A 15,171-nucleotide genomic window follows, 5' to 3' on the forward strand; every position below is an offset into this window, starting at 1 on the left:
TGGTAGAAAAATCAAATATTACAACACCACACTTTGTAAAACTGCAACAAATGTATTTGGAGAGCAGGCAAAATCTTTTCCATCATCTTTCACAAAAAATGTTAAAACCAAAACATAAAATCTTTAATAAAATTAAATATTGAGCAGAACAGGACATGACTTCTCTATGCAGAGAAATGAGCTGCAGACAACGAAATATTTACAAAAAACAACAAGCTGTACAAACATCTACAAACAAGCGTAATATCACTACATCATGACGAGGCCTCTTCTCGCCCCGAGCACATTCTCCTTCTTCTGCTTCCTGTCTTCCATGTGTCTCGTTCTCCTGTGCTCCCTGAAGAAGATACAGGAACATGTAAGAGACAGATGTTCTGACAGTTAAAACTGTTTTGATTATTGATCAGTTTAATTTTAGACTTACCTCGTTTGGACTTGGTGCTGTTTGTAATTTTTCTGATGCGAGTTGGAGATCAGAGACTTGTTTCCTGTTGTTGCTGTGTTTTCGTTTGCGTCTCCAAAGGGCTTCAGTTTACCTTAAAAATGAAATAAAAGAAACCTTAGGGGACTGCTGGTCTGATACTACAGTATATTCAGGTTAAACAGGGAAACTGAGAAGCATTTGTACCTTTATGAGGCTTGTAGGTGAGGGGACGAGACAGACTGGCCTTCAGATCAGAGTCGGTGAAGAGCTCGTGTTGCCGGTGAAAACAAACGTCCCTGTTGGAATTCAGGGAAAGATTTTAATTCCTTAACTAAATTAATCTACGCAGTGATGCACGTCTAAATTAAGATGTTACTTTGAGGATTTAAGGTAAAGGTACCTTGTTAAGGAAACAAAACTGTTGTTACTGTAACTACATGTACCTTGGCTCAAATTAGGGTTGAAATGATTGTGAGCTTGTAAAGTGATGTTGACAAATAATTCCAATGTCTGTAGTTTGTAAATCAACCTTTGTAAACCTGTGAGATAAATCTGCTTGAGAAATTCAAGTTTGCGTATGTGAAACAGTTGCGCTTTTGTCAAAGAGATTTGTGTTTGTTGAAAGTCTGAATCAAAACTCCACAAACGATCAGTGAGGTCGAACAAAGACTCTGTAAAAAGGGGAAATGGGTTTGTCAACATCTGTGTTGCGATACAGAAGAAAACTGTGAAACTCTGGTCAAAAGTTCCCACAGTGACACTGAAGTGACGAGGATGTAAAGTGATACTTGTCAGTGTCTCACACTGGGAATGTTGCTCACTGAGTTTTAGTTTTCTGCTCTTGATCTCTGAACACAGACGTCCACAAAAGCTTTTCTACTTCCCCTGAGTCTTTGTTGAACCTCACCAACGATCATTTGTTCAGTTTTGATTCACACTGTCTGAACAAATACACACGTCTTTGCCTCAAGTGCAATTGTTTGACATATTGCAAACTTGAATTTTTCATGCAGATTTATTTTCCAGGTTTACAAAGTTTGTATTATTTGTAAACATTACTTTATAAGCTCAAAATGATTTTGAGCCTAATTTGAACCGGGGGCTGAACCGGGGGCTGAGTCTGGGGCTGAGTCTGGGGCTGAGTCTGGGGCTGAGTCGGTGGCTGAGTCGGGGGCTGAGTCTGGGGCTGAGTCTGGGGCTGAGTCGGGGGCTGAGTCGGGGGCTGAGTCGGCGGCTGAGTCGGGGGCTGAGTCGGCGGCTGAGTCGGGGGCTAAGTCTGGGGCTGAGTCGGGGGCTGAGTCGGGGGCTGAGTCTGGGGCTGAGTCGGGGGCTGAGTCGGGGGCTGAGTCGGGGGCTGAGTCGCTCAGACAAGAATCTCCCAGGCTGGTATTTCTTCTTTGCTTGAAGAAATCAACTGCCTGGTACTGTACGTAAGTCCCACAGCGTCAGAGGTTTTACTCTCCGGGCAAAGTGGTTCCAGAAAGAGTTTACCTACTTACCTACTTACCTACTTACCTGCAGAGAGCGTGGAGCCGTGGTCTGTCGTCGGAAACGGCTGACCTCCTCCCCTCCATAATGTCCGGTTTTCTTGAGTGGAGATCCAAGGACCAGGATGAGATCCTGATTGCATCAGATGGCGAGACAGAGAATCTCATAGAAGAAGAAGATACATACCTACCCAGTCACCCACACACCTACTTACACACACACCCCCCTTCATGAACCTTGAAGGTCACGTGCACCTGCATCCACTTTCAGCTCCTAAGGGACCAACCAACAATTTGAACTTATTTTTTTGGGTATTACGTTCACACTTTTTTATAAATCGGTCATTTTTTCTATTCATTGTAAAAATACAAGAGTTACTACTCAAACTTTAATCCTGTATCTGTCGCATTGTTGTTGCTCAACTTCTTGGCTCCTAACGAATCCGTTCTCTTCTGATACCAGCCCAGTGTCGTACTACCAGTTTACTCTGTTATTATACTGTAATCCACTTTTAATTACTAATTTGGTTACACATTCATTTATCCATAATTTGCAACAAGTTTGTCAACAATTCATTTATTTATTTATTTATTTATTTACTTCTATATCCAAATAGATCCCAACAGACTTGCGGGCAGTCACAGTTCATCTACACTGCAGGTAAGTTTTAAACTGGTGCTACATCGGTCGTCTTGATGATGTAACAGCAACACACAAAAAAAAAATCCATCTTAAAGCGGCTGTTTTTATCAGAGTGGGTCGACCTCTCAACATCAAGCTAAATCAACAGAGCAAAGTGATTTTTCCTACGTTATGAAAGCAGTGTGACATAGTAAACACATACTTCATACCATGTGCACACACACAGTGTAATTCAGTCTCCAGCCCACCTCATGTCGCCAGGCTGCAAAAGAAATCCTGGGCAAGCAGAAGAAAAACGCCACATGAATCACGTGAACGTTGTTTTTTTTTTTTAACCCAGCTATTTGATTAATCTGTGATGCTTTTTGCTCCTGTTCTCCGAGGCATTACTGCACGTTGATACTGATGCCATGGTTGGAGTATCACCTCTACCTCGAGCCCAAATAACAAAACTTACAAATATCTCCTTTTTAAATGTGCTTAACAAGCACATTCAGCTCGTTACATGTCGGCTTTATTGCAAGGAATTCAAGATAAATGGCAAATGACTGAAACCTGCAAACGTCCTGTTTAAAAGAGGGAGAGAACCGTTGTGTTGTGTGTCACTTTACGTGTCAACAAAGAGTGTAGTTAGTTGAAAAGTGCCACGGTTCCTTCTTCAAACAGCCACATGTAATAACAAACAGAGGTAATAGCACTTTGCACAACAGGAACGTGCCGCTTCATCACTGTCACAGAACGGTTCTTTAAAGGAAACGGTTCTTTAAAGGAAACGTTCAAAGGGGCGTTGCTTTTTTAATGGCGTGTGTTGAAGCAAAAAACTCAAAGATCCAAGAAGTTAATTTGTGCAGCACCACCAGGTTGTTTTAACTGGTGACATTTAAAGCTGAAATGCAGAGTTATGTAGGTCTGTAATTTGTGAGGGTCCTGTGGTTTACGGGTTTATTACAACACACACAGGACACTTACCTTGATGTGGAAGGAAATGAGCTCTTGGCGCCCTTCAATCTGAGAGGGTCCTTAAACTTAAAATAAAATCCTTTTATTTCATAGTGCTTGAGTTTGAAACAGGTCGTCAAAATGTCTGACTAATACGTGTTCAGGAAAACATGACTGCACCCAAACGTGTCGGTGTTAGGAGCCCAGAGAGACACGGGGGGGTGGAACATGAAGTCCTACATACATGACCTGTGGTTCATGGGATCTCGTGTCACCTCAAATCATGTCATGTCATGATATTGTGAGTTTATATCGTGTTACAAAGTAGTACGGTGTAATATTTATAGTAGCTTTTGTCATTTCACGGTAGATGGCCTCAGCTGTGAACTCAGGATTTGGTTTTTAAAGTTGTTGTGACTTGTGTCTTCACTGCGTCATGACTCCAACACAGCTGTTAAACAGCTGTAAAATATGAGGTCATGGTACAGTACGGTACGTTTGTGTCGGGTCGTACCACATAGTGTGATGTGTTTGTTCTGTCATGTCGCTTTCTGTTACGTGTTATGAAAGCAGTTCGCAGGAGGCCGTATGAACCGGCTTTACCTTTACAACACAAACAACAGAGTTATTAAAATGCCATGTGATCAAAGACACCATGTGGGAATCAACAGATTAGCAGCAGAGAAAATGCTGGATAGTGAGATTCAAGTAACATTCATGTCTCATTTACAGCAGTTATTGTACAAACCAGGTTTTATCAGTAGTGCGGAGTTCATTTACAAACACACACACTTTCTAATGTTTATTTTTAGGACTCTTAGACTCATACATACAAAATCTCAGGTCAGTCATTTTATGAAAAATAAACTGAAGGAAACAGTGTGAGTACATACATTATTACATGCAACGCTTGTGTAATTAAAGGAATAGTTCAACATTTTAAGAACTGTATTTTCTTGCTGAGAGCTGGATGAGAAAACTGAAACCACTCTCACGTCTCTAGAGTAAATACTTGGTTGTTTTTTTTAATCCAAAAGTGACAAAATACATCCAGAAGCTTAATTGATTAAAGCTCACTAATCACATATTAAACCATGTTTTGTATCACCATGGAAACAGAAGTGTAAAACAACATTTTGTGGTTTTATGGGAGATTACATTTGAACTGGAATAACAGAGATTCAGTGTCAATCTTACTCTTTGTTTTTCGAGAAATGAAACAGACGAGATGAAACATGTTGATTAGTGAGCTGCTGGTAGTGGAGTCTGTTTATGCTAAGCTAAGCTAAACAGCTGCTGGTAGTGGAGTCTGTTTATGCTACGCTAAGCTAAACAGCTGCTGGCTGTGGCTTCATGTTTATTGAACCGACACAACACTGGTATCAATCTTATCTAACTCTTGCTGCTTGTTGTTTCATGTACAAAAACAAACAAAATAATGACTCAGTCATAATTTAAAAAAACAACAATGTTTTAAAGTTCTTTGGCGTCTCTTTTTACCTGAAGCTGGTTCCTCCATGTTGTGTTGCTCTTTATATTCAAGCTTCTGTTCATGACATGATGATGTTCTGCTGCAGATTCCTTCAGCTTTACACTGTTTTTCTCAGGTCTGATTTGCTGCTGTGCTCGTTTCCTCTTCTTTGTGTGGACTGATTGTCATTCAGGCTGTTAGAGGCTTTTGGAGCCTCATTATCTGTGTCGGTTTGATTGGCCTTTGATTTTACTTTATCTTTGTCACTGACAGACTTTATCACACTGGTCGTTTCTGACTGATCCCTGGATTTCTGCTGCAGAGTTTTCTTTTTCGCTCGTGCTTTAGCCTCCTTCTTGTTCGGATCTTTGTTTTTCCTCCGTTGTTTCAATCTATTGTTCTTCCTGTCTTTGTTATCAGGTGATTTCCACTTCAGCGCAGAAGAGCTCCTCGTCGTCACACTGGCTGCAGCCGTCGTAGCTTTGACCTCGCTGCTCGTCGCCGGCGCTTTGGTGGTGAGTTTGAATTTTCTTGGTGGTGGTCTCGTAGGTTTTTCATTCGTGTCCAGCACAGTCACTGAAATGGTGCAGATGTCATAAGAAGCCATTTTTACTCATTCACCTCTGCAGCCACCAAAACTATTTTCACTCAGTCTGAAATTTGCCTTTCGAATTGTTTCTTTACATGTGCAAACCGTAAAAATGACAAATGAAGTAGAAGTAGAAGAATTGATCAAAAATGCAGAGGTAAACTTACGTTCCCTGGGCACAAATGGAAACTTTTTCCCCTTGACTTTGACAGGAAGTGGCTTCTGCTTACATTTCCCCGGAGGAGCTCTCCTGCACAACAAGTTGAAAAGTTAACTTCTCACTTCTCACCCTCCAAGAGTTCATTGATCTTCAGGTGTCAGATCTTCTTGAGTCCGGGACAGACCAAAACACCAAAAGCAGCGCTACCGAGGGCGAATGGTTCCACAGATGGGAAGATGTATTTTAAAGGTTTAAAGTTTAAATTCATTAGATTTAAGTCCAAATATGATACAAATTTTATCCAACACAGGTAAAGAATATGATAAGTATGATAAGCTGATATTGATACTCTACCTGGAGGGATCCATAAATTTGAAAACGGTTCCACGAGGAGACGTGGCACTGGGGTGAGCTGTGGCCAGAAAATACAGTTCCCCTGAAAAACAGACAAAGCTCTTCAGTTCTGCTTCACCGGTGAAATCCAGCCCTGAAAAGACTGAAGAAATGTTACCTGCTTCATCTTCAGCGAACGAGATGATGAACTTGTGGTGATGATTGATGAGTCCGGGAAAAGAGCACGTCTTCGTATCACCCATACACACACTCCTTTCTTTCCAGCTTCCTGTCGTCTTATCTTCCTCTAACGCCATTATTCGACTGCAAAATTGACAAGAATCACTTGTATTGTTACAACCATGCAACACTGATTAATTAATCATTCTTCTCTAAACTATATTCTTGTGATGCAAAAGCCACTGAAGAAGCATAAATCCTTTACAGAAAACAAGAACTCAAACCAAGACCGGAACTATTCAGCCTCAAATACTAAAGGAATAGTTCAACAGTCTTCAGAGGATCAATACCGCTCTTAAGCTTTGATGCTAAAAATGCAGCCGCTTAGCTTAGCTTAGCTTAGCTTAGCATGAAGAATAGAAACGGGAGGAAACAGCTAAGTCTTGGTTTTATGATGTGCCAGAATATTTCTTTAGATTTACGCCAGGCCACCAGCAGGGACTCCGGGACGTCACTGCTACCAACAGATAGATGGTCTAAGCACCTGTTTCCAGTCTTTATGCTAAGCTAAGCTAACTGTCTCTTCATCTTTACCGTACAGAGTGATATATTTGAGTGGTATCTTCTTATCTAGGTCTTTTCAAGAAAGTGGATAATAATATCATATTTAGAAAATTCCTATTCCTTTAATAAAAAGCATCAACCTGATAAACCGGAATGACACTGTTTCTTTAAGTGAATTCAAATTATTTTAATTCACATTTTGTAAAAATGTGGCAGAACATAACAAGGGTATACTGCAGGTGTTGCTGAAGTTTTGACCCCTTTAGACTTTTGCTTTTCCCTTTGAGCATAAACCGCACCAGGTTAAGCCTCAAGTTAATTCAAGTTGGAACATCATTGAGAATGTATTGATTTTAAAATTGGAAACGCAACAGGTGACAAAAAAAAAGCCTAAAAACAAAACAAAAAGTTGTTTCCAACAGTTGGAGTAAACTACTTGGCTCAGATCAGCACAATCTTACCCGCTCATGAAGTCTCCAAAAATGTACAGGCCGTTCAGATTGGGTGATTCACATCCTCTGTACACAGACCCCCCCGTCACAGACTTCCCAACATGATGATTATATGCGAATATAGGCAGGATGTCGTCTGTTGTGGCAGAGAAAGATGCACTGTTTCTGACTAAAATCTGGAGCATCAGAAATATATTGGAAAGGGAACATTAAGGCAGAACTACCAGGTGGTGAAAGTATCAATGAGAGAGAAAACAGCATTTGATTTTTAAGTTTCACATGACGAGAAAATACTGACTGGAGGAGTTGTGGCACAGTTTGATATCGTAGCACTCGAAACCCTCTTTGGCCCTCCAGCCGTAGTTTCCTCCCTTCACAATAATGTCGATCTCCTCGTAGCGGTTTTGACCGACATCTCCACAGAATATCCTTCCTCTGCCGTAGCGGCTGACGGGGTCTCCGCGGTCCACAGAGCATCGCCACATGTTTCTGACCCCATATGCATACACCTCTGGCCGGGCATCCGGGTCACCGAGGAACGGGTTACCGGGAGGGATCCCGTACCGCCTCCCGCCGGAGTCACTTCCCTCCACATCAATGCGGAGCACTTTGCCCAACAGAGCGCTCCTGGGTAGGAAAAATAAGATTTAGCACATGAACCCCGGGGATACTGAAATACTGATTCATAACAAGATAGCAAGCAAGAAGAGGGGAGTATAAGTTGTCTAATGGATAACTGGTTGAAATATTGAGCTAATAATCAGCTAAAAGTAACAGATACATGGTTGAAATGGTTAGATAACAGTTTAAAGTAATGGATAAAAAGTAGAAATAGTTGCTAAAAGTATAATGTTTAAATGTTGTTAAAAGTAAATGAACAACTTATCTAAACGCAGTAAATAAATGGTTGAAATAGTTTAAAGTAATGGGTATATGGTTAAAATAAGTGAAGTAATGGATAAATTGTATATGTAGATTAATTGTAATGGCTAAAGTAGCAAAAAGGAATGGATCAATGTTTGTTGTAGCTGTAGGTTATTGATAAACAGTTGAAATAGTGCGCTTACATTAATGGATAAATGCTTGAAATACCAAAAGTATTGGATAAATGGTTAAAATATTTAGCTACAAGGGATAAAATAGTTAGCTAAAAATAATGGATGAAGGATGGATGTCCAGCTTCTGCCACTCTGGTAGTGGTAAGAATAGAAATTTGACCTTAACGCTAACAGTTCAAGGGCGGTAGAGGTAGAGCTCAGGAGGTAGAGCAAGTTGTCCACTAATTAGAAGGTCGGTGGTTCGATTCCCGGCTCCTCCGGCTCGTCTGAACCCCACATTGCCCCCTGCTGGCTGTTCCATCAGTGTATGAGAATGTGTGAGTGAATGGGTGAAGGTGGTAAGTATTGTAAAGCTCTTTCTGCTTCAGTTCTCACTCTTCCTCACACTTGAAGAAATCTGAAGAACCTTACTTGTTTTGCGCGTTGCCATACTTCCCAAACGGATCCCCGGCTTTTCCACCATCTCCAGTGAAAATGTACAAATATCCATCAAGACCAAACAGCAGCTGGCCTCCATTGTGGTTTGCAGCTGGCTCATCAATCTCTAAAATGACCCTGAATATAAAAACAATAGTTTAGTTAGTTCATCTCTAGGTGTGAATATGTGGTCGCCATGATTCATAAATACGCCCTCAGGTCAGCTCTTATCCATCCTCTACATCTTTTACACGACCTTTGTGCAGTAATTACAGGAAGAAGTGATACCAGAGAAGCCTGAGGGGGGTAAGAGGCAGATATGGGGTCATGCTGATCGTTTTTGGGGAGGGTTTTGACACCAAAACAGTTGGGGTGAATGTTGGTCGGAAATATGACTGTTCGCCTTCAGGCAGAGTTGGATGTTCAGACTGATTCCACTTGCGTGTCTGTCAGTTAAATATGAAGCTACAAGCAGCAGCTGGTTAGCTTAGCTTAGCATAAAGACTGAAAACAGAGGGAAACAGCTAGCCTGGCTCTGACGTAAGATGACAAAATCAGCACATCTGATTAGTTTGTTTTCTTAATTTGGAAAAGTTTTGATTTGATCTTTTTGGTTTTAAGCTAAACATCTTATTTTTTTCAGTTAAGTTTTGTACCAATGAAACAACAGAGATTTAATGTGTTAATTAGTGAGCTTTAGATGTGGTAGAAGGACTTTTTTATCTTTGGAAAGACTATGATGGCTGTTTAACCCTATGCTAAGCTAAGCTAACCAACCACTGGCGGTAGCTTTGTTTACTGTGAAGACATGAGAACAGTATTGATCCTATTTCCTATAACGTCAAACTATTCCCACAAATTGTGTAGACTGTACCTCATGTTGTAACAAATAAATGTTGGGGACTGCGTTAATTTATCTGATGGGGCTTTTGTGTACTTTTTTTTTACATGTGCTTTTTCCTGTTTATCGTTGAGTGATTTTAATTGTTGCACATTGAAAGTTGAGTTTAAATCAGGGCCTCAGGAAGCTTTGGCCAGATCTCAAGTATGATTCACTGTATTAAATTCAAAACATATTTATGCAAACTTTAGTACAATTACAGCCCAGGGGGTGTATGATAATATAGTCCTATATTTCCGTCAGTGGTAAGTGCAGTTGTTGCACAGCCATAAAAAGGAAACCTCCCACCTGCGTACCTCTCTGAGTAAGGATCAGCCATGTTCATGTCGTAGTCAGACACCTTCATCTCGCTGATTCTGACTTTCTCCAGCTTGCTGTTGACCTGGATAGAGTAGTAGATGAAGAAGCGTCCATTGTCCCGGTACTTGGGGTGGAACGCCATGCCCAGGAAACCCCTCTCATCCCCCAGCCAAGGTGTGGTCAATACCTCCCCGCTCATGTCCAGGAAAGGCTGCTCCAGCCGGCTGCCGTCACGCAGGTAAACCCACACGAAGCCCACCTGTTCAGCAATGAACATCCGGTGTGTGTCATCACCGCTGTGCAACATCAGGACAGGGTTCCTCAGATTGTTGGCCACCTCGGTCAGGCACAGCTGGAGACAGCCTCTGGGGTCTTCCACCACCTGCCCCAGGTTGCTGTTGAGGTCAGAGCTCTTCAAAACGTTGGGGTAGCAGTAGTCCTGGTCCGACAGGTCGACCACGCTGCAGAACGTGGACACGTCTCGCTCGGCGGCGTCCTGCAGCAGCTGGTTCTCAGTTAAATATCTCACCACATGGCGACATTTGCCATGAAACTCAGAACAGTAGCCAAAGCAAAGCCCAGGTAGCTCTCTGACAGGTGTGTATGGGTCCTCAGCATCATAAAGGTGGGCGGCATAAGGAGAGCACTCCTGGAGGGGGACAAAGACGAGACACTACAGTGTGCCGATTATCAGAGAGATATTTCAGGGCCTCGTGGGACAGGAAGTGAAAACTAAGGGGACACTTGGCTGACGGAAAAATAAAGCAATTACAACACAATTTGTGATTTTCAAAAAAGGGCATTTCAACAGTCTCACACCCCCGTCCTTCCCTTAGATACTCCCCCACTGTTAGATTCATTTCATAGCTATAGGAATATGAATCCTGCAGTGTTAGTTAAGTCTGTATTTAATCTTATTCCAGTGATATAATCATTCTTAACATTATTTATTGTCATCAAAAGTTCACTCCAGCTGGGTTAAATTAGACAAAAGAAGGGGAGAACTGTAAATTAAATCACAGCTGCATAATGCCTTGATCCCTTTACAAATGTAGGTATAACATAAGTAGATGATGGCTTCAATTAGATAAAACTGAAATCAATTAAAATGTTGATAGGGAGTTATGGATTATGATATCCAAATAGACAGTTTAGACTGTGCTTCACAAACATAGATCCATGTGAACAGGTTTCTGCAGAGGTGAAGATGCAGCATCAAAGATCAACAGTGAACAGAGAAATGTTTTATTTTGTGCAATAACTTGGTTCCATCACAAAAGCATCCTCAAATACACACAGGCCAACTTTTAGAGAGGAACATATATTCACCTGGCACATGACTTCCTTCAACATATCTGAACAGAGCTCAAGACCCGCCACTTCCAACTGTTCAACAATGTCCCAGTATCTCTCCGCGATCGTGTTGTCCATTTTCTGGTCACAGCAGCCGAACTGCTCGTACTGTGTGCAAAACTCCAGGTGCCAAGGAGGTTTGAAAGGTGGCTCGAAGTCCAGGCACTGAGGATGAGCTGATGCTGGCTGGACCGGGACGAGTAACATCACTGACAAGATCAGGATAAACTCGGGAAGGCTCGGGGTCTTCCTGGATGAGATCGGACCTGCAGCGGCGCGTAAAGCCGCGTGGTCAGCTCCGCTTGGATGGAGCGCAGCATCCCGCGTGCTTGTCATTTTTGCCGTGTGCCCCCGAAAGATTTCAACTGTTTGCTCTCCTTTAAGTATGAGCCGGTGTGCACGTGAATGCGTGTGTTGCGTGTGCGCAAAAGCTGAAGCTGGAGGGGCTTCCCCGCAGTCAGCCCCTGCCTCATTTGCCCCCCTCGCCCCACGCCTCGCCGCCTGACTCCAGCCAGGTGAAAACGCACCTTGTCGCCAGTTCTGTCTCCCATCAGGCCAATTAGTCGCAATTAAAACAAAACACTTTCCTAATGAAGTTAATGGATTCATGTTTTGCTCTCCACCACAAACTGTGGTTTTCAGAACCCCAGCGAAGTTGGCAGACAAATACAGGCACACACACACAAACAGGGCACAGTGTCGAGACATGCACACATCAAGAGGCAGTAATTTTGTTTAACATTCACGTAAAAGCGCCTCCAGGCAGCTGACTGTTTGTTGGTCTGCTGTCCCAGCATGTCAACTTTACTATTTGAATACACAGGAAAAGTGTCTGTCAACAGTTTGTCCTGGTGCCAAGAAAAACAAAAAGGGGCTGGAAGAGGCATCCTCAGCAAAGGTCATAATAAACCACACATGTATTCAAGACTAATAACAGTCCTAATTGTGATGGGATATTGAATAGCCTATTAGGTGTAGACCCATGTAAATTAGCCTATAAGTGATCTAGGAAGTATTACAGTTCTTCTTAGTGCAGTGCAACCTGAATAAAAAATAGATGTTTATTTATCGTAATAAATAAATAAATTCCGGATTCTTACAAGCACCAATAATATTTTGTTTTATCATGTTTACTTAAAGCTTTTTAGGAAGTATGCATCACTAAAGACGATATTAACTGACATTGCAGGGCCTCAATAAATACCAATAGGAGGGATGTTTTCAATTTTTTATTGTTCTTTGAAATTGTAAAATTGTACAGAATTATTGTAATTCAACACACAATAACTTTATCAGATAATAAATCCGAATGCTGTTGGAATCATCACCCACAGTAAGACTGTACTTCCTAAAATAGAGACCAATAAATTACATGATCTATCCCTTCATCGTGGGTGCAATGAAGAATACGCAAATGAAGTTGCAGCATTTGTCCAGCAGGTGGCAGCACCCAGTTTACGAATGCCTCAGAAAGTCAACAAGGAAGCGGAACTTCGTCATTTCTTTTTATTTCGCATTTGTTTTGGTGAAGAGAAATCAGTCAAGGTAGTTAAAACAAAAAGAGATTACACTTCCGCCTGGACACTTCATCTTAAAATATTTTTGAAGAAAAAAGATTTAATGATACGTAATTTAATTCACAACAGATTAATAAAATTACGATTACTATTAACAAAGTGAATATATGATGTCTTTTTGTCTTATTTATGACGAACACTTACTATTTGTTTTGAAAAATACACTTTCTCGTTTATTTTGAAGGCTTAATCTCTAGACTTCCGGTCGCATTTTAGCTAACCGTGTTTAACTTGACGCGCGGCGATAAGGCGCTGCCAAGTCGGGTATCAAAATATAATTTGTGTAACGTAACCTATGCAGCTAAAATCCACTGCCATGGCGCCTTAGAGGATTGGAGGGAGACACGGTTTCATGCTCGGTAGGTGACCGGAGTCAGTCTACTTTACGCCGTTGAGCCGCGACACACAAACGGCTGTGCGGACGCTGCTACAATGAGCTCGGAGCATCAGAGCGCGAGCGAGGACGCCGACGAGTCGCAGGACAGGCCCAACGGTGGTAGCGTCTCCGACAAAGAGGAAGACCCTGACATCGACGACTCGGAGGAGGAAGATGACATCGCTCGTGGGGTTACACCGTCGATGCCCGGGAGCAGCGGAGACCGGCCGGAGCGCAGCTCAAGGTCCCCGGCGTCGGAGGACCGGGAGCCCCGCGGCGAACCGACCGCCGCGCCGCAGACAGGGAGCGGCGGGGTCTCCGGCAGCGACACAGACAGCGGCAGCGGCAGCGGCAGCGGCAGGGGGAATAGTCTGTTTTCCTGGCTGCAGAGCAGGACTATTAGACGAGGGGTGTTTGTAGACCCAGCTAGGGATAACTTCAGGACAATGACCAGTTTGTACTGCTCCATGAATCCGGCTGTGGAGTCTGTCAACCTGAGCACACAGACCCACGGTGCGGTGTTCAACCTGGAGTACTCCCCGGACGGGTAAGACCAACATTTGTGGCGGGTATTTGAGGCCTTTCACCTGGAGCTCATGTTCACAGGGTTCCCACTTTACAGGAAAATGTATGAAATGTGAAACACTGGATAAGTGCTTGAAATTCAACATCAAATTCACCCTCATGATGCTTCATCTCACCGGTTAAGTTAAAGCCACAATCTGGCAATTTAACAGTCTGACAACCAAAACATGACAATTTCAAGTTCTTAAATTTCTCTGAACAAAAACCTTTAAAAGTCTTGCAAAAGCTCCCCTCACAGCAAACACAGCTAATGAGGGTGCAAGCCTCAGTGACCAGACAGCAGATGTAGGAAATAAATCCTGCAGCCAAACCAGGTCAAGCTGTGTCCAGACTGGATCAGATGCTGTTTGTGGGCTCATGTGACAGCGGGATCACACACATCCTTCATACACAGTGTATATTAGTCTTTCCAGGAAATTACACCGTAGCGGGAGATTAAAAACATCCTGATGAACATGCTCACCCTCGGATTCTCTACATCTTTGATCTTAGATGAGAAAAAAAGGGTCTCATCTCCATGGCACAAAATTAATAATTGCATTATCACAGTTGCTTTTGCATCACAGATCAGTTCCTTATCTGGGTGGATTGCTTTACGCTTTGAAAAGCAGGGTGTCGTTATATTAAATCATCTTTTCATTTATCTCTGGGTGTGTCGTAGATCCAGGACGGGTGAAGTCTGCCCTCCAATATAAGACGATTAAAGTTTCTTCTGTTAAATGTCCAAACAGATCAGCTCTCCTCCTCTTATGTTAATGAGTGTGTTTGTTTTGTGTGTCTGCTGCGCTCAGGTCTGTGCTGACTGTGGCCTGCGAGCAGACTGAAGTCCTGCTGTTTGATCCCATCTCATCCAGACACATCAAAACCCTGACGGAGGCCCACGAGGACTGCGTCAACAACATAAGGTGCATTTCTATCATCTTAAATCACACAGGGAGGGTTTACGGAGAAAGCATCCCGCTCCGTCTTCATTCGCCCAGTAAATAAAAAGTGAAATGTCCTTCTAGATTCATGTCCGATGAGAGTCTAAATCTGTCTGCCTCTGCAGGTTTCTGGACAATCGTTTGTTTGCCACCTGCTCTGACGACACCACAATTGCATTATGGGATCTCCGTAAGCTGAACTCGAAGGTTTGCTCCTTGCACGGCCACGCCAGCTGGGTGAAAAACATCGAGTACGACACCAACACTCGGCTCCTCGTCACGTCTGGCTTCGACGGCAACGTCATCACATGGGACACTAACAGGTCGGTCATCAGTCACAGGAAGTGAACTGTACATTTGGAAGTAAATATGAGAATTATTTGGGTTCTTTGCACCGGACAAATGCTTTAAAGTTATTGCATATGCTTTACCTTACTTT

General features: G+C 42.6%; 2 protein-coding genes and 1 long non-coding RNA gene across 3 annotated transcripts in view; 1 reads left to right on the plus strand and 2 right to left on the minus strand.

Annotated features, from left to right (window-relative positions):
• Positions 1-115: 115 nt before the first annotated feature.
• Positions 116-1,522, minus strand: LOC130180202 (uncharacterized). The gene is made up of 3 exons (XR_008829369.1): positions 629-1,522; positions 425-536; positions 116-337 (listed from the first exon to the last, which is right to left on the minus strand). It is a non-coding gene; the product is annotated as an uncharacterized LOC130180202 (long non-coding RNA).
• A 2,791-nt stretch (positions 1,523-4,313) lies between these two features.
• hhipl2 (HHIP-like 2) lies at positions 4,314-12,241 on the minus strand. Its single transcript, XM_056393063.1, has 9 exons — positions 11,248-12,241; positions 9,915-10,567; positions 8,712-8,855; positions 7,541-7,869; positions 7,252-7,378; positions 6,225-6,370; positions 6,068-6,149; positions 5,721-5,803; positions 4,314-5,540 (listed from the first exon to the last, which is right to left on the minus strand). Exons 1-9 carry the CDS (start codon positions 11,977-11,979, stop codon positions 5,083-5,085), a joined length of 2,754 nt encoding a protein of 917 aa, XP_056249038.1. The 5' UTR covers positions 11,980-12,241; the 3' UTR covers positions 4,314-5,082.
• Positions 12,242-13,039: 798 nt separating this feature from the next.
• wdr32 (WD repeat domain 32) overlaps positions 13,040-15,171 on the plus strand; it is an 8,622-nt gene continuing 6,490 nt past the window's right edge. Inside the window, 3 exon segments of the mRNA XM_056393066.1 lie at positions 13,040-13,771; positions 14,601-14,714; positions 14,858-15,055. Coding sequence (XP_056249041.1) covers positions 13,281-13,771; positions 14,601-14,714; positions 14,858-15,055 — 803 coding nt within the window. The 5' untranslated portion in view covers positions 13,040-13,280.

The sequence above is a fragment of the Seriola aureovittata genome, chromosome 13 (genome assembly GCF_021018895.1).
Source record: "Seriola aureovittata isolate HTS-2021-v1 ecotype China chromosome 13, ASM2101889v1, whole genome shotgun sequence".
NCBI classification, from domain to species: Eukaryota; Metazoa; Chordata; class Actinopteri; order Carangiformes; family Carangidae; genus Seriola; species Seriola aureovittata.